This window comes from Geotrypetes seraphini, chromosome 1 (genome assembly GCF_902459505.1).
Source record: "Geotrypetes seraphini chromosome 1, aGeoSer1.1, whole genome shotgun sequence".
Classification (NCBI taxonomy): Eukaryota; Metazoa; Chordata; class Amphibia; order Gymnophiona; family Dermophiidae; genus Geotrypetes; species Geotrypetes seraphini.
This window is the reverse complement of record NC_047084.1, coordinates 205,284,103-205,303,769: the sequence shown is the minus strand read 5'-3', so window position 1 is coordinate 205,303,769 and position 19,667 is coordinate 205,284,103. Positions and strand designations below refer to the sequence as shown.

Here is a 19,667-nt window from a genome sequence, read left to right as displayed (position 1 = left end):
ATAAACTCAAGCAGCCAAAACATTTCTGGTCAGACCTAGATATTCATTGTTAGTGCATGGACATGGCCTATCATTGAATATACAGACTTAATTCAGCCCATGGCTGATCCCCGCCAGCTAAATATTGACTATGGGGTTCTTTTATGTTTTATTTATTTTATTATATTGTGAACCACTGTGACCTGAGTAATCCTAGCAGTATAATACATTTCAATAAACCATAAACCTTACTTAGGCCCCAGAGTTACTCATGAAAAAAGTTGGTGGTTCATGCTCTTTCCACAAGAGACAAACTGGATTTGTTCACGGGTGATTCAAAGTAGCATTCCATTTAGAATATCCCCAAATACCATCCCCTGAAGTTAGGAGCATATTTTCCCCCTTGTCTTCTGCTGGCTCAGCCAGAACTTGTTGTCTATTGAAGGGCCCTCTGTTGTTCTCTTTGTCCAGAAACCTTTCTCCTGCAGTCCTGATTTCACACCACTAGGTGTTTTTCAATGCAAGCATACAGCATGAGCAGCACATCCACATTAGCCAGGGGATCAAGTCATGCCCACTTATCCTTTATGTGAGCAGCAAAACCCCATCAAAACTGACTGGATTTTGGATTTTTGGTTTTTTTTTTTGCTCTTTCCAGTTAAATTCAGTAGCCCAATAGGAAAGTTCTGTGGTAGAATTCATCACTATTTACTGGTCCTAGTATAGACCCATAATGATGCTTTCTGCCAGCTAGAACCAGGCTGACTCACCAAAAGCCTGAGAAGGGGCAACTATAAATTAATCTGCCCGATTCAGATTATCCATCTCAAAGCATTCTTATAATTTCAATTAATAATAAACCCCACTTTGAGTATACCTGAGTGATATGTGTGTGGACAAATAAGGACTTGCAGTTGTGTAGAAACCCTCAATATGTCTTTCTGGAACCATCATATCTTCTCTAGGAGCAGCAAAAGTGGCTTTAGGAATGAGTGGCTAGAAGTAGGTAAAAACTCATCTTGATCTAGATTAAATACATGCCACCCAATATTCAGTGGTATTTTAGTAAGCTTGGAATGGCCCCCTTGCCAGCTAAATAATGCTAAGCTGGCTAACCACTAATATTCAGCGGGAGATAGTTGGCCCATCCAGTCTGCCCATCCACAGTAATCATTATTTCTTCCTCTCTTTTAAGAGATCCCATGTGCCTATCTCACATTTTCTTTTTTTTTAATTCTTTATTGATTTTAAAAACTTCAACAATGCAATACAGCAAATGCAACATATAATGATACAATAAAAGCACATTCAACTTTCACATGTTCATAATCAACCATTTTCCCCCACCCACCCACCCAATAATCATTCAATAAAACACAAAAACATATATTACCATAAAAACCTTACCCTATTCTGAATAATGATATCTTCCCACCCATCCCAAGTGCGAATATTCAAAAATCAATTTATGACATAAATAACCCCCTCCCACCCTTTCCTGGATATGTACCAAAGTAAACAAAAAACTGACTCAAAGTCAACAATTAATTATAATGAGGTAACATAAGATGCCAATGGGCCCCATATCAATTTAAGTATATTACCATGCCCCAAATTCTCAGCATTCATTCTTTCAAGTCTATAACTAGAGCAAAGATTTGCGCTAGTTTGAACGAAAAATTTAAACGATCACAGTTCTTCCAATTTCGAGTGATCATATGGATGGCTACCCCAGTCATTATAAGGAAAAGATGACCTTTATATTGATCTATCCCACGTTTTCTTGAATTCAGAAATAATCTTTGTCTCCACCACCTCTTCCGGGAGACTGTTCCATGCATCTACCACCCTTTCTGTAAAAAAGTATTTCCTTAGATTACTTCAGAGCCTATCACCTCTTAACTTTATCCAATGCCCTCTCATTCCAGAACTTCATTTCAAAAAGAGATTCGACTCATGTGCATTTATGCCACATAGTTATTTAAACATTTCTATCATATCTCCCCTCTCCCTCCTTTCCTCCAAAGTATACATATTGAGATCTTTAAGTCTGTTCCCATATGCCTTATGATGAAGACCATACACTATTTTAGTAGCCTTCCTATGGACCGACTCCATCTTTTTTTTATATCTTTTTGAAGGTGCAGTCTCCAGAATTGTACACAATATTCTAAATTAGTACTTACCAGAGTCTTATACAGGGGCATCAATACCTCATTTTTCCTACTGACCATACCTCTTCCTATGCACCCTAGCATCCTTTTAGCTTTCACCTTCACCTTTTCAACCTGTTTGGCCACCTTAATATCATCACATACAATCACACCCAAGTCCCGCTTTTCTGTTGTGCACATAGTTCTTTACTCCCTAAATTTTCCATTCCTTCAGGATTTTGCAGCCTAAATTCCTGACTTTGCATTTCTTAGCATTAAATTTTAGCTGCCAAATTTCAGTCCATTCTTCTAGTTTTGCTAGGTCTTTCTTCATGTTATTCACACCAACCGGGATGTCTACTCTATTGCAGATTTTGGTATCATCTGCGTGTCATAGCCAGTCAACACCAATATTCATTGGCTGACCACCTAAATTGAGTGGCCAGATAAGCCCACCTAAATAGCAGGTTTATCTTTGGCCCCTATGACTTAGCCAGCAAGTCAATGAATATCAGTTTTGCTGGCTATGTCTATGGCACCTGCACTTAAACTGGAAGTTCAATGCCAATGGCTGGATTCAACCCTGGCTTTGAATTTAAAGATTCACTGCCAACTGCGGGAGGTAGCTGGGCTTTATCCTGTGGTATGAATATTAGCCCCTTGGAGAAAAAGCACTTTTTACTGAAAGGTACGGAGCTGAGTCTGTATTACTTGAATAATGCAGCAAAGAGGACCTCAATGAACAGGGGCTTGTCTTTGTTGACCTAACATGGACTGTGTTTCAGCGTACAACGCCTGCTTCGGGGGTTGGCCAATAAGCAAAATATGATTACCAAGCTTCAGGCATTAAAATCGGTCCTAAAGCCCAAGCACAGAGAGCAATCCTCTGTTGCTTCATCAGGAAACTAAACTCAGACAAAACAAAATTCATTCTCCTAGAAAATGATAAGATACCATCCATTACAAACCTAGTAATCAACTCAACCATAATCCCCATGCAAACCATTCTAAAACTACTGGGAATGACGATTGACATATGCTGTACTATGCAACCACAAATCAATAAAATAATACAGAAATCTTTTGCAATCATGAGAAACCTAAGACAAGTGCGAAAATTCTTCGACAAAACTCAATTCCAGATCCTTGTCCAAGCCCTAATGCTGGGTCTTCTAGACTATTGTAACATTCTCTATCTCCCCTGCCCCGCGACCATGATTAAACAACTGCAAACAGTCCAGAACACAGCCCTGAGACTCATCTACTCTTTGAGGAAACATGACCACATCACCGAGGCATACCTCCACTCACACTGGCTACCAATTTAAGCAAGAATACAATTCAAGTTCTACTGTCTTCTATTTAAAACCATGAATGGCAACAGCCCAATATACCTAAACAACTGTCTAATCTGAACCACCTCAACCAGACAAAGGAGAACCCATGCTCCATTCACATATCCCCCAATCAGAGAAATCAAACGGAAAAAACTATATAATGGCCTCCTGGCCACACAAGCAGCGAGATTAGACCACCAATGACTCCTGACTACAGAACATTTAGAAAATAAATAAAAAACATACTATTAAAAAAAAAAAACCTGATACCCAACAATCGAAACCAACCTAACGCCTCTCTACTCTCTAAAACAACCTAACGCCACAAGAACCACCTCATCTCTACAAACCAATCTAACTATTCTCTACGAACCAATCTAACTATTCTATAATTCCTCTGGAAATGGCCAGATAGATCCTTTATGTAATCTGCCTTGTTTTCAAGGTAACGGCAGAATAGAAATCACTATTGTAATGTAATGTAAGGAAAGTAAAATGTACGGAGCTGAGTCCACATTACTTAAATAATGTTCATTTTTTAAATATTTCGGAAGTCCAAGACATTTTTTACTTCGATTTTATCGAGAGGCTAAGGTACTGGACAGGAACCAAGAAACTGCAGTGCAGATCCAGGTAAGGAGCAGAGGCAAAATGAATACCGTAGTTTCCTTGGGATGGTCTCCAAGAAGGCCATTTGACCAGCAAAGATATATCTGTCTGGACTTCATTATATCATGACCTCAGATTAGGATGACATCTGTTATGGCTCCATAAGAAGTTTCTGGAGGCAGGCACGTGGGATCTCTCAGGGAGAGGAGGAGATAGTGGGTGCTGCGGATAGGCAGACTGGAAGGACCATTTGGCCTTTATCTACCATCATATTTCTATGTTAAGGGACAGTGGAATACTTAACATACCTGAATGTAACACTTCCTGAATTGCCTCTAGAAAAGATTGAGTTTAAGGTAAATAAATAAATTAGCGGGTAAATAAAATTCAAGCTAATCACTCTTTTCTTTCTTTTTATTATTCAATAGATTAGGGTATTCAGACCTCCAAATTACTCGGGCACAATTGCCTTAGCCCTGCTAGTATCTCTTGTTGGTGGATTACTGTACCTGAGAAGAAATAACTTGGAATTTATTTACAACAAGACCGGCTGGGCTATGGCAGCACTGGTATGTCAGTTTCATTTTTCATTTTCATTTTATTAAATTTATGAATAGCTTTTCACAGATCTCAAAACTAATGTACAACCGTAAAAGAAACCGATAAAATGAGACCACAGAAAAAAAACAACCTCCAACACAGTTGGATCAGTATTCAGCTGAGGAGGCCAATAGTTTTTCTTTTTTCTTTTTATAAATGCCAGCTGTAGCACTTAAAGACATTCAGCATTACTGCACATATGGTGAGGAATATACATAGAGACTGCCGGCCAGCATCAGCTATACTTATAGCAGAGATACTCAACTTAGAGAATGACACGGGGAAAAGATTCGTCCCCGTCCCCGCAACCACCAACTCTGTCCCCACGACCACTGTCCCCGCTCCGTCCCCGTAGCATCCGTACAAGCCTCAATACTGCAATATTTAGCTTATTCCTTCCTTATAAATCAATTATAAATCAAAGTTCTGGCTGCTGAACTAGAGAAAGAGATGTTCAGCTGGCAGGGCTTTGTTTATAAATTTTTATCAACACAACTAATATACTACTTTATCCTAAAGCCAAAAAAGAAAATATAAAATAAATATAATTTTTTTTTCTATCTTTGTTGTCTGGTTTCTGCTTTCCTCATCTTCTCGTCATTCAATTCCTTCCATCCACTGTCTGCCTTCTCTGTCTCTTCCTTATGCTCTGTTACTGTGCCTCTCCCTCCACCCCCACCCCAATTGGTCTGCCACCCATCTTCTTCTCTCCGCTCCCCCCATAATCTGGAATCTCTCTCTTCCCTATTTCCCTTCAGCGTCTGTTCCTCCACACCCCACCTTCCCCAGTTCCCTTCAGCATCTGTTCCTCTCTAGCCCACCTTCCTCAGTTCCCTTCAGTATCTGTTACTCCACCCCCCACCTTCCCCAGTTCCCTTCAGCGTCTGTTCCTCCCTACCCCACCTTCCCCAATTCCCTTCAGCGTCTGTTCCTCCCCACCCCACCTTCCCCAGTAGCAGAGATGCTCAGGCGGCAGCGATCGAGCTCAGGCGGCGATCAGGAGGGAGGGAGATGCTTGGGTAGCGGCGGCGGCGTGCGCGTTCCCTCCCTTCACTGCGGAGTCAAGGCCATTCACCGCTTATAACTGGAACCATTATATCGAATGGAGCAAATTCTACTAAGTGCGTTAATTTATTAGGGAGCCTCGACCCTGAGGAAAGCGTGTGAAACATGGACATGTTGGTGGAGGCGCTCCCCTTTAAAATTATAAAAGCTAAGTAAAAATCTTACATTTATGACTTGTGGATAAGATAAATTGGATAAAAAAATTATATATAAAAAGACAAAAAAAAGTACGTTTGATCCTATGAAGATCGGGTTCAGTGAAATTTGTCCACTTGAACCATTGGGTAATTTAACCCTCTGAGGATCGGGTATCAAGGTATTTCCTTATTAAATGACTAGAAGATCATTATCAAACTGGAAATTCTACTTGATGTGATAACATAGGAATTCTATGAGCATCAGAGCAGCTTCAGGCCATGGTAGAAGCCTCTATTGTAGCTTAGTAAAAATGAGGTGGTGGGGGAGAAATCATCTTCTTCATTCCAATGATTAGATTTTATCTTCAGCAACAAAAAAGCAGGCCTAAGCAAATCACACCTTGCACATCAAAATAATATTCCAAAAGTGTGTAGCTGTATTCCCAGTTTGAATCCTCCAAGACTCAAGATGAACCACAGTTGCAATATGCACTATAAAGTTAATTCAGTTTCTGTGAGCGTTGGAGCATTTACCTCGCCGGACCGCAGCAAAAGGCTCTTCCACTGCATGATAAAAGGAGCCCTTAATCACACAGCCCTAGTAAATTTTCCAAGGGTCTGCTTTAGATTTTTGACTTCCAATGGTAAGTGCTTATTTTAAAATTAGCCTCCTTCATTGCATTCATTATAAAACATTTATAGCAGATCGTGTGTAACTTGGCCCTATAGTTGTCAATATTGTTGACACAATACTTGTTAAATAGCGAATGTATTTTGTCTTTTAGTGTGTTGTATTTGCTATGACATCTGGACAGATGTGGAATCATATCCGTGGACCTCCATATGCCCATAAAAACCCCCAGAATGGACAAGTAGTAAGTCTTTTTTATTTTTTTTTTTTTTGCAACAGTTTCTAGATTTAAGAATTATGTACTTCTGGGGTTATATAATGAAATATTTTGGAAACATGGCCTCTTTCATAATTAAGAAACAAACTTATTTATATTCACAATTTTGATAGTGATTTTATTGTTATGAATTTACATGATCTTTGCTGTTGTTCAGCTACTGTTTTATATTTGTGCCACAAAACGTGTAGCATAACATTAAGAGACCTGTTTACTTAAACAAATGCTGTTAGTTGGGGCTTATGGCAACAGCTACTGTGCATTAAAAAGAGCCAGTGCTAAAAAAAAAAAATCCTATGTTAACTGCCTGCCAAGATGTGGGGCAAGAAGTAAGCAGGTTATGGACAGAGAATGAATAAGGACTGTACCAAGATTAGTTCATGCTGCTTTACTGCACTCTAACCCCCAAATTCAATAAATCTTGGTGCCCGACTTTATGCTTAGCATGCATAATTTACAGAAAAAGGTCAGTTACATGCATAACTTAGTTTAATAATTATCTGTTAACTGGTGCTAACAGCCAATTATTGGTATCAGTTGATGGCAATTGGTATCAATTAGTAGTTATGCACACTACTACAGATTGCACATGAAATTTCTACTGTACACAACCTCTAGGGCAGGGATCTCAAAGTCCCTCCTTGAGGGCCACAATCCAGTCGGGTTTTCAGGATTCCCCCAATGAATATGCATAAGATCTGTGTGCATGCACTGCTTTCACTGCATATTCAGAGGAAGTAATTGCAGAATCCACCGTTCTAGGATTTAAGGGTAAACTAGATGCACACCTCCTTAAGAGTGGCATAGAGTGATACGGGTAAGGGTAAATTAGATGCACATCTCCCTTGAGAAGCATACAGTGATATGGGGACTAAAACTATGGCCTCCGCATGAGGGATCACCGGACTTGATGGACCCAGGGTCCGGAGATGGCAATTCTTATGTTCTTAAAATCCTGAAAACCCAACTGGATTGCGGCCCTCAAGGAGGGACTTTGAGATCCCTGATCTAGGGGGAGTGAATGTGGGATGATCACGGGCGGGTCATGGTATATCTAGGAGTTATGCTTGCAGTTGTGTCCAGTAGGTTTTTGGAGAGCTCACCATATACCATAAGAGGATTATGGTGAGATGTGTACCTGGGACCTTTTGATGTGAAAGTTCACTGCAGTGCCTCCTAAGGTGCCCCACTGCTCTGCTAGGTTGTCTGTGTGACCATTCTACTAAAAATGTTGGCCTCTCCTACATCCTAATGGCTTGTTTTGTGTGTTTCTTATGAGAACATTTTTTTTTTTTCAAAAATGGTCATAAAAGATAGATGCACTAAAAGCGAGCATGTCTAGAAAGGCAATTTTCAGAAAAAGACAGTCGTTTTGTGGTTTCAGAAATGACAATTTTCTCTACCCAATTTTTGGATGTTCTTCACAAAATATCTAAACTCGGACTTAGAAGTCATATTAAGTCAAAAGGATTGGACTATGATATGGAGCAGGCCAATATATAAGTGGGAAACATTGTGGCTGATGCATCAAGGTGCTAATAGCTTAATATCATCTATATATGCATTACTTATCTTCAAAGGGTTTTGAATGGTGACTTGGGAGCAGGACCTAGGCATGGTTTACACTGAAATGCAATGTAAGGATATTCTAATGGGTATCTACAAGTTTTCAGTAGCTATGAGTATTCAGACCAATGTGAAAGTCTTGTTTTGCTGGCATCTCATCTTGCTTCATATATTTAAAGTGAATTCTCTAGGTTCCGACAGATGTTGATGGGGATATGGAGCAGTTGGTATTTTATTTCATCTTTGGTGGGGATGTTTGGCTACTCCTTCTCTCTAATGTTTGCATTTCGCTTATTGGGCATGGATTGAGTATTCAAATACATATAAGTACTAGTTATGTGCTGGTAAGCTTCAACAGTTCCTTCACTTGTCCTTTGGCAAGATTGCTTATGGGGAAGAGGGTAGTTGATTTTTTTCTTTATTTTCTTCTGTTCTTTGAGGAAGATAATGAGTTGGGTGGTTATAGGATTGTAGTATTATCTTAGTACTAGTTTTTTAGCCTGTTACATTAACAGGTGCTAGAATAGATGTGTAGACTTAGGCATTTCTTTCTTTCTTTCTCCCTGACCCCGTCTGTCTGTCTTTCTTTCTTTCTGTCTCTCCCCCATGTTCAGCAGCACCCCTTCCCTGCTCGCCCTGTCCAACAGTAGCCTTTCTCCCTTACTTTTAACTCCCCCCTGTCCAGTAGTACTCCTTCTCTCTTCCCTGCTTCCTCTGTCCAATATGCTACCTGTCCCCAACCAATCATACCCCTCCCCCTAAAGCAAAGCAAGAAATCACACCCCTTCCCTGCTCGCCCTGTCCAGCAGTAGCCCTTCTCCCTTCCTTTTACCTCCCCCCTTGTCCAGCAACACCCCTTCCCTGATCCCCCTTGTCCAACAGTAGCAATATTGTTTCTTGTTCCCAAGAAATCACCCCCTTACCCCCCCCCAATGGAAAGCAAGATTGCTCCCTGGGCACACCCACCCCTGCCCTTTACCTAAATCAATGCACAATAGTTCACAGCTTCCCCAGCACACACCCTTCACCCAAAACAAACCGCAAGTATTTTTTCCTGCCTAGCAAACTGCTGTAAAAAAAACAAAAAAACCCAACCTTCTAAATCAGTAATTGTCAGGGGTTTGCTTGTGGAAGCCGGCAATTATTTTTGCTTGCCTTGTGTGCTCCTCACACGGCAGTTGCTAGGGCTGTGAATACATTTTCTTCAATGTCGGTGCCTTCGATGCTACACGCCGGCAAGGGAAAGATTCCAGGAAAACAGCTGACTTCTTCGGCTTCCTCCCCTCTTATCTGCAAAGTGTCCCTTGCTTTCGGAGGCAGCTGGGGCAAGGCTCGCTGTAGGCTCCTTTTATAAGATGGGGAAAATGAGGCGTGAAAACCTCCACCGCCGCAGTCTCCTTTTTCATCAGTGGAAACCACCGCACAGAAAACACAGCCGTCGCTGGGGAAATCGCCACGCAGAAAATGCCACATGTTCGGTGTACTTCACGGAGCTACGGATCATGGACCCACTGATTGCTGGAGAGCAGGGAGGCCTGCGCTTTACAATTTCTCTGCCGGCCACTGGCACAGCTAAGCACGCTTGTGCACTCCTGCCTGCCACAGACATACGGATCACGGAACACGCAGGTAGGAATGCGCATGCACCCTTAGCGTTTTATTATAGTAGATTACATTCTATGGATTTGTATATTGGCTATGTGTTCTGTGATGTATAATGCAGTTATATTGTTCTTTATGATAAAATTCCAATAAAAATGAAAAAAAAACCATGGCAGAATTGGACAAAGTAAATAAAAGAGTATCAAAACTATAAAGGTACTGGGATAACTTCCTTGTGAAAAAAGTTTGAACAGATTAAGACTCCAGTTTGGACAAGTGATGGCTGAAAACGGATACCATAGGGTATGCAACATTATAAACAGAGTGGAACAAACTGTAACAAATGTAGAAAATACACCATGATTTAAAAGAAATTGAAGAAGTATTTTTTTATCCTATTTACAATCAAGATATGGAATTTATTGCCTGAGGATGTGGTCAAGACATCTAACAAAGAAAGGTTTAAAAGAGGTATATCAGATCTCAGAATGCTACTACTCATCCTTCGGAGAGAACTGCAAGAAATCAGCCTATTTCTTGGGATCTATCAAGTACTTCCTAGTTACCTGGATTGGTCATGTTGGAAACAATATTCCGTGTTTGATGGCCCTTTGACATGGAATTTCTTATGTCTACCTTCTTGTTCTTTGTTTGCCCATAGATATGTTTTTATATAGCTACTAGTGTTTAAGCCCGTTAGATTAACGGGTGCTAGATGACCGCCTCTCCTGCTTTTGAACCTGGGCAGGGGCAGAGGCAGAGCCGGGGCGGGAGGGAGTGACGGTGGGAGAGCAATTTCAAAGCCTCGGCAGCGGCGGCTCCTTGACCAATCCACGCTTACAACGTCCCCACACTCGCGGTCTGGCTGGCTCCCCCACCAAAGCCCTTCGCAGCGGCAGTCCCTCCCGCATCCGTCCCCGCATCCCAAGCCTCTCCGAAGGGCGGCTCCCACGAAAATGGTGGCCCTCTGTCCAAAGCCGCCGCGGCAGCCTCCCTCAAGACACATTTCAAATCTGACATATTGTAATCACAAAACAGAAAATAAAATTATTTTTCTTACCTTTTGTTGTCTGGTCATTATTCATACCATGTAGGGGTCCCAGGCTATGGTTGGCTTTTGATAATTTGCTTGCCAGGGCCCCTTCTTTCTTCTTCCCTCCCTCCATCCCTGCAGCTGAAGACAGGCACCTCCCCCCAGTGGTCTGAGACAGGAGGGGAGCAGTTAGGAGAGGGTCTGAGGGCAAAGAGGGGCTCAACAGCGCACAACCACCTTTCCCTCCCTCCCTCCATCAGGTGCAGTGAATCCACCAATGTTAAAAGGAGCCGCGTCGAAATCGGAGGCCTGCCACTGCCGTAGCACGTTCCCCTCTGCCTTGGTCCTGCCCCTTCTCTGACATATGGGACCGCGGCAGAGGGAACGTGTTACGGTGGCGGCAGGGCTCCAATTTCAAAGCAGCTCCTTTTAACATAGGCGGAGCTGAACTGTACCTGATGGAAGAAGGGAAGGAACGGTGGGGCAAATTTCGGCAACGGCAGGAATTGTTTGGCGGGCCAAGCACCGTGAAACTTTGTTTCTGTAGGCAGCTCCGGTTGTTTACTTGGATTCAATGTGAGCCGGGTGAGGAAGGCCGCCGCAGCCTCGCGGCTAGGTAGGGGGACAACAATGGCGCTTATGCTCAAGCCCCCGCCGCAGCTCCTTTCTCGATCCTGGTGCGGTTCGAGAGAGGAGTCATAGCGGCGGTTTGAGCATAAGCGCGATTGTTGTCCCCCTACCTAGCCGCGAGGCTGCGGCGGCCTTCCTCACCCGGCTCTCACGGCTGGCGGCCGGCGAACCCTAATGCTGACATTGAATCCAAGTAAACAACCGGGGCTGCGTAAAGAAACATGGTAACCATATTCTGTCCTGAAAGCCCCCGCAGCAGCTCCTCTCTCGATCCTGCTGCAGTTCGAGAGAGGAGCCGTGGCGGCAGCTTGAGCATAGTGCACAGTGAGAGCCAGGGGCGCGCATGCGCAGTCGTGTTTTCGCGACAGGATCAGGGAACACGTTTTTTAGTGCGCATGCGCGGCCTAGCATTTTATTATATTAGATACCTCTGAATGAATGTGTGTACTGTATATGTGAATATATGGTAATAGGGGAGCTTGTGATCATAGAAGTGTAGTTGCAGTACTGGTGTTAGATCTGAGCTGTGTGGGTGTTGGGTACTATATCTAGCAGGAGTGCACTAAATCAGTGGCTTAGGTGGGCTCTGGCTTGAAGGAGTGGCAGGCAACAGTGGAGGAGGCAGAGTATATTCAAACCTAGGACCCAGTTCCTTTATGCATTAGAAGAGTAAAAGGGACCTTAAGTGTCTCATGAAAAAAGATCACATAGGCCACCCCCCCCCCCCACACACACACAGTAGAGCATGCTAGAACACTCTTGAGTCTCAAAAGACAAATGAATCTGAACTTGAACACTGTTCTGGACGTTTGGGACTTGGCCAAAATTTTGGTCAAAAATCTGCTATAAAGATAGATGTACTGGCAGTCTGGATGATCAACCTCCTGGACATCCAGATAGACGATTGAAAAAAATATATATTTTGGATATATAGCGATTTACCTTTCGAGAATGGACATTTTCCCAGTGCCAACTTTGGGCGTTTATCATCATATGTACAAATCGGACTTAGACGTATGTTTGATTATGCCCCTCAAAGTATTTCACTTTTACGTTAGAAGTCTACTAGCTGGGACCTTTGTCACCATTTTGTGGCTAGGGTCACTGTTAACCAAAGGGCCTCAACACTAATCCAGGTACAATTCAGTTACATCAAACTAATTTAAGAATCCTTAACCAATCTAGTACAAGGTACTCGTCGACTTACGACCGTAATTGGTTCCAACTGACAGGTCATAAGTTGATCGGGACGTAAGTCGGCCTATGTTAGACTAAGGTAAGAATACTGTATTAGACTGGTTAATGAGATTGTAATCATCTTAAAGTAATATTTTATCAACATTTTCTTACTTTCTAAGTCAAGCACAGCACAATCCCTTTATGGTGAACATTCGTTGTGGCACCTCCTCCTCTTTATATTATTACTGCTGCGTAGTGAGACTTGGGAGTGCGGGAGACTGGGGCTGCTAACAGCTGGAGGGGGAAACTGTAGTAAACGTGTTGTAAAGTCAAACATTCGTAACATGAATAGGTCGTAAGTCGACGAGTGCCTGTACTTACATTTTAATGTTTTAGGGTTATAGCAGCAAAGGTTTAACAAAGGCAAATTAATATTAGTCTTTAACAAATTGATAGCTATGCTTTGCTTTTTAATAAATATGATACAAATTTTGTCAATAATCCCACAAATTTTCTTTTATTTCAAAACTTCTGCTCTCCAAACTTCCTCTGAAAAGGAAGTATCACTGAAGTATCACTCTTTTTTCTTACCAAATCCCTTGGTTATAATAATAGTTAAAGAAATGTTATAACACTTTGAGTCCAAAAATAGATATTATAAAATCTGAGGAAGCCAAAGAACTGAGATCCCTAATCATCTATAAAAATCTTGATAATACCCTTTTCCAGTTTCATATAGTATTGTACAAAGGTTCTATTCTTTCTAAGTTTATGGTGATGTAGATGTTTACCAGCTCTCCAGAGAAGTTTGAAATGTAGCTACCAAGTAATAAAACCTTTTTATTAATATTTATTTCCAGTAGAACTCTAAATCATTAGAATAGCTACTTATTATTACAAAATGGTATGTTAATTAGTTACATAAAGTAAAATACTATATAGGATAGTGTAGTAGTCAATCACATACCAAAACAAACCCTCTCTCTTTTGCTGTGGGGAGAACAATTAAATCAAATCTGCTGTGGGGGGAACAATTAAATCAAATCAACCTATAAAGCAGAGAAAAAGGACCTCAGTAATTTATCATAACACTGCTATTACGAACTCACAGCTAAACTATGCAACATTGTTGGCAGCGCAACCGTGCCAGACACTATGAAGCAGGACCTACTTTTACTGGAACAATTGTCTAATATTTGGCAACTGAGTTTTAATGCCAAAAAGTGTAAGGTGATGCACCTTGGTAGCAATAACCCCTGCAGAACATACACCCTGAATGGTGAAAACTTAACAAGAACCATCGCAGAATGAGACTTGGGTGTAATCATTAGTGAAGATATGAAAACTGCCAATTAGGTGGAGAAAGCTTCAGCCAAGGCTAGACAAATGCTAGGTTGCATCCGGAGAAGTTTTATCAGCCGTAAGCCTGAAGTCATAATGCCGTTGTACAGGTTGATGGTGAGACCTCATCTGGAATACTGTGTTCAGTTTTGGAGGCCACATTATCAAAAGGATGTGAAGAGAATAGAGTCGTTTCAGCTTATAGTCACTAAGATGGTCTCAGGATTTAAGGATCTCCCATATGAAGAACGTCTAAGCAGGCTGCAGTTATATTCTCTCGAAGAACACAGAGAAAGGGGTGACACAATAGAAACATTCAAATATCTTACAGGCTGTATTGAGGTGGAGGAAGATATCTTCTTCCTTACGGGGCCCACAGCAACCAGAGGGTATCCGCTCAAACTCAAGGGTGGGAGATTTCATGGTGTCATCAGGAAATACCTCTTCACCGAAGAGTGGTTGATCGATGGAATGGTCTTCCACGTCAGGAGTTGAGGCCAGTAATGCACTCGACTTCAAGGGACGATGGGATAAACATGTAGGTTCGCTCCGGGAAATTCTTAGAGGGAGGGTTCTTCAAGTGGGCAGACTTGTTGGACCGACGGCCCTTTTCTGCCATCATATTCTATGTTTCTATGTGTGCCAGTAAAACATTTGCTTCTGCAAATCCTTAATGTATTTCACAAAAGGCTCCACATTTGGCAGAACCTTTAGTAAACCACTGAATAGAGCACACCCCTATATGACATCTCAATTTCAATATGAAATTATGTAGAGTCACCTGATGCTCCCTCTTCCCAGGAGATGAAGTTCCTACGCATACACTTTGATACCAAGACAGAAACCATATTTCAGTCCCTGCTGGAGAATCTGTTCCAGAATCTGGATTGGTGAGTCTATCTCCACCACATCCTCAGGGGGTTTCCTTTGGACCATCGAGTGGAGTATGTTGACCACCTATGCTAGACTCCAAGGATGGAGAGCCTACTTCCTTGGTCTGGGCTGAGACCCTTCTCATGGCAAACTCAATGCTGTGCATCACAAGGGTGGAAAATGTTAAGGCGGACTGTTTATTAGGTGCTATCAACTCGTGTTTGCATCCTAGCAACTTGATGAAAATCATTAAGTTTTCATGGCAGAATACTTAAGTAGATTGCTGGGCCTTCTGTGCAGGATAAATTCAATGTTACCATTGTTGCATCAAACGCGTTCCTCCACCTCCAGCACTGCCCATCTGCTGCTGCCCAAATGGGTGGTACATTGTTAGCCTGACATCTCTCCGCTGAAACCTGTTTGCCTTGGGAGGCCCTGCTAGTAGTGAAACTACCAATGGCATAGCTTTCAGCATCACAGATGTGTGCAAGCCCCAGTGGCATGACAAGCCCATGTACCATGATTAGAGAAGGTAGACTACCTCAGCTGAAATTCTGTTATCTAGGAGAATAGGAGTTGTATTTCTTAGCCTTACAATTACTGGTGCATCGCTGCCTCACTCTCCCAATGTACACATATACAGTGTGATGTGGTGCCCCCTGGGTGGGATGTATTTACCTCTCTTCACTAGTCTTATCGGTATTGTGCTGGACAACTCTGATTGAGAGAGAACTTACTGTTAAGAGAAAGGCTGCTTAGAGGTTTCTGGCTGCAGAATAGTGGACTCCTACTTCTTTGTAGGCCTTCCTTCCCAGTCTATCTGATCTCTGGGATCTCACTGTTTATGCCTCAATAAACTGACAGGCTCTAGAAGGTTCCATAAAAATGTTCTTTATTCCAAATCACCAAACATATTCCAATGTCTTCCTTTCTGGCATAGTTGCTAATTAAATAATGCTCAGCAACATATTCCTCTATGATGGAACTTTTTCTTGCATACATACAATAGGGTAGGGGTGCCCACACTTTTTGGGCTTGCGAGCTACTTTTAAAATGACCAAGTCAAAACGATCTACCAACAATAAAATTAAAAAAAACAAACCACAAAGCACACTGTACGCAAAGAAAATGTTAATTATCATTTATATTCCGGGGTTTTTTCAAAGAGGTCAAGGCAGATGACTCTATGAAATGTCACCTCAGTAACAACCATACAAAAATAGACAAATACACCCCATCCCATTTACTAAACCGCGATAGCAGTTTTTAGCGCAAGGAGCTGTACTGAATGCTCCGCGCTGCTCTCGACCCTCATAGGCTGTCTGCGCTAAAAAACGCTATTGCGGTTTAATAAAAGGGAGCATAGTGCAAAATATAGACAGCAGATATAAATTCTCAAAACGGACACATTTTGATCACTAAATTGAAAATAAAATAATTTTTCCTACCTTTGTTGTCTGGTGATTTCATGAGTCCCTGGTTGCACTTTCTTCTTCTGACTGTGCATCCAATATTTCTTCCCTTCTTTCAGCCTCTTGTATGCTTCTTCTCCTCCAGACCTCATTCTCTCCCCCAACTTTTTCTTTGTTTCACCCTGCCCCTTCTTTCTTTTTCTCTCTCTCCATACCCCCTTTCTTTCTGTATGTCTGGTTTTCTCTCTCTCACCCTGCCCCCTTCTTTCTCTCTCCACACCCTCTTTCGTTCTGTATGTCTGTCTTTCTCTCTCTCTCTTTCCGTGCCCCATTTTTCTTTGTTTCACCCTGCCCCCTTTCTTTCTTTCTGGCTTCCTGTCCCCCCTTTCTTTCTTCTCCCTGCCCTCCCCTATGCCACCACCATTGGGAAAATGCTGCCACCGCCACTGGGGAATAGGCTGCCACTGCCACCATCGGGAACAGGTCGGCGCTGAGTTCGCCCTGTTTCTCTTCCCCACGGGGCCGACCAACTCTCGCCTCCCGACGTGAATTCTAACGTCGGAGAGGACGTTCTAGGCCAGCCAGGCAGCGATTGGATGGCCCAGAACATCCTCTCCGTCGTCAGAATTGACGCGAGTGGCGAGAGTTGGCCGGCCCCACAGGGAAAAGCAGGGAGAACTTGGCGCCAGCCTGTTCCCGATGGCGGCGGTGGCACTCAAGTGGCTAAAGAGCCGCACTTCTCCTCCTCTACACCCCCCATTCCTTCCCACCCCGCATTTGCACCTTCCCTTCCCTCCCAGTACTGGATTGCACAAGCCCTAGGCACCTCTCCTCCTCCAGTACTGGATGGCATGAGCAGCAGCTCCAGCCTGCTGCTCAAGCTGTCCTCGGCTCTCCCTCTGATGTCACTTTGGGTTGCGGAATAAGAAAGTGATGTCAGAGGGAGAGCCAAGGCCGGTGCAAGCAGCAGGTTGGAGTTGCTGCTTGCGCCGGGAAAGTTAAAGAGGTAGAGGGAAAGGAAGGGGCGTGCACAGTGAGGGGAGGTGTCTCTTTTAGATTGGACTTCAAGCTTCACAGCAGCCAACTCCCCCAAAGGAAAGGAGGAAGTAGATCTCCACTTTACCTCTGACTTGATGCCTTATATACAAGGATCATTTCAAAAATAAAGCACACTATTTTTTTTTTTTTTTTTTAATTACATGTTTTTTGTTTTCAAGTATTTCTTTGCAATCCTTCAATATAGTCTCCCTGCTTTGCAATGACCGAGTCCCAACATCCAGGAAGCTTCATCATTCCATCCAAGACACTGTTTTTGTTCAGTTGCTGAATGGCTCGGGTAAAGGCGAAAGAATGCTCTTCCAGAGTTTCAAAACGATATCCACGCATAGGTTGTTTGAAAAACAACCAGCCTGCCATGTAAGCTTTTCAGCCATCTTAGAGAGACAAATTTCCCTGATTTCCATTTTATATAATTTACATCTATCTTATCATTCCTCCTGTTATCCTAATATTCATAAAAAATATTCTCATAAAAATTTAGTTCTAAAAAGTTATGTGAAAGGAGAGTTTAAGATAGGCAAAGATAGCCGAGAGAAAGGAGGACAGGATGCAGTTTTCTGCTCTATGACATTTCAGTTTTAAATATTTCTCTTGTGTAGTGGCATTTGTAGTATTATTTATTATGTTACATCTAATGTTGTTCATAATGTCTCAACAATACAAGGAAGTGCTGAAGTATGATCCCATTGCAGCAATAACTCAGCAATATTTGACTTTTAGTTGTATAATGAAAAATAAGCCTCTTTTCATCTTTTACAGTACTTAATTAGGATCTTGTTTATGAAAGATTTTGCCAGTGCCATCAAGTTAGTAAAAATATTTTTAAATTTGTTCAGCAATTAAATGATAAAATCTATGATAAATTGTAATACTTATCACAAATGGTAAAAAATTACAATTTTTGGTAAAAATTGCAATTTTCCCAAATATGCAAATATTTTGCACATTTATATCAACTGTAATGCATTACCTTCTTTCCTCTAATCATTATGCATGTTATAAGTGTTTTACACATGATCCTTACCCCCCGACACAAAGGTTAAGGGGTCAATTAACTCAACCCTCCCCTAACAGACACACACACATATACACACACACACACACACACAGAGGGGACGGGGTGGTGAAGGGGACGGTGGTCCGGTGACGGGGACAGATTTCTTCCCCGTGTCATTCTCTAGTTTGAAGCACTGGTTGATCCCCTGACAAAGCCATGTGTGAATCATGTGCCCTTTGAGATCTTCACTCAAAAAGATAAATGCTTCTTTTAACCTTCTCGAGATAATTATTTTTAATACTGGATGGTTGACAAATTCATTGTCACATATTTTTTTAGTTTATTACAATTTTCATGATTTTGTAATTTGGAGGCTTTTGGCGAGTGATTGGTTTTAGTCTGTTGGCAACAATATATAAACAGAACAACAAGAAAAGGCAAGGGGAATGTCTTTTCAACCAATAATCAAGTCTTTATTTGAAACAAAAAGGTCCCAACAAGGATCCCAGTTTCAGCGTTTATAAGATGCCTTCTTCAGGGGACACTTTGCTGAAAACAAACGCAGGGTCAAAAAAATCGGCAACAGGAAGACCCGTTTGCAGGCAGTCTCCAGAATAATAGCCAAATTTATGTGTGTTTTTATTCACATAGTTGAATAAATGACTCAAATACCTGCATGAATTTACACAGCCTGAAACAACACAGCTCCTTATAAAATTATCTTCTATAACTTTTGTTACTGTTTTATTTTGTTTACATAGAGTAATTTACTGTTTTCATGTTTCTCAATTGCTATTTTAGGGCTCCTTTTATCAAGCTGCGCTAGAGGTTTTTAGCGTGAGCCGGCACAGAAAATACAATGCTCATAGAATTCCCTTACTTACCTTACTGGCCCACACTAAAAACCTCTTGCACAGCTTGATAAAAGGGGAGGAGGGCTTAGAAAGCTAACAAACCATTCTTTTGTTGATATTAGTCATTAATCTTTGATTTTTTTTTTTTTTTTTTTTGCAGAGCTACATACATGGAAGCAGTCAGGCTCAGTTTGTTGCAGAATCACATATTATACTATTATTGAGTATCCTTTTTATTGATGATTGGGTAAACCGCAGACCATGCTTTTACAGAAAATATGTCCCTCTAAAATAAAAGTCATATATCTTTTACATGCTCTAAACTGTCTTCAG

At 41.8% G+C, this 19,667-nt stretch overlaps 1 protein-coding gene across 4 annotated transcripts in view; it reads left to right on the top strand.

Moving 5' to 3' along the window:
- The window catches only part of TUSC3 (tumor suppressor candidate 3), an 82,058-nt gene that overhangs the window by 39,869 nt on the left and 22,522 nt on the right, over positions 1 to 19,667 (top strand). For 3 of the 4 annotated variants that reach the window (XM_033960816.1, XM_033963161.1, XM_033961635.1), the window contains exons 5-7: positions 4,507 to 4,647; positions 6,666 to 6,755; positions 19,495 to 19,558. In XM_033960816.1, coding sequence (XP_033816707.1) covers positions 4,507 to 4,647; positions 6,666 to 6,755; positions 19,495 to 19,558 — 295 coding nt within the window. The remainder of the gene's footprint in view (positions 1 to 4,506; positions 4,648 to 6,665; positions 6,756 to 19,494; positions 19,559 to 19,667) is intronic. The other variant, XM_033962415.1, reaches the window with a different exon arrangement.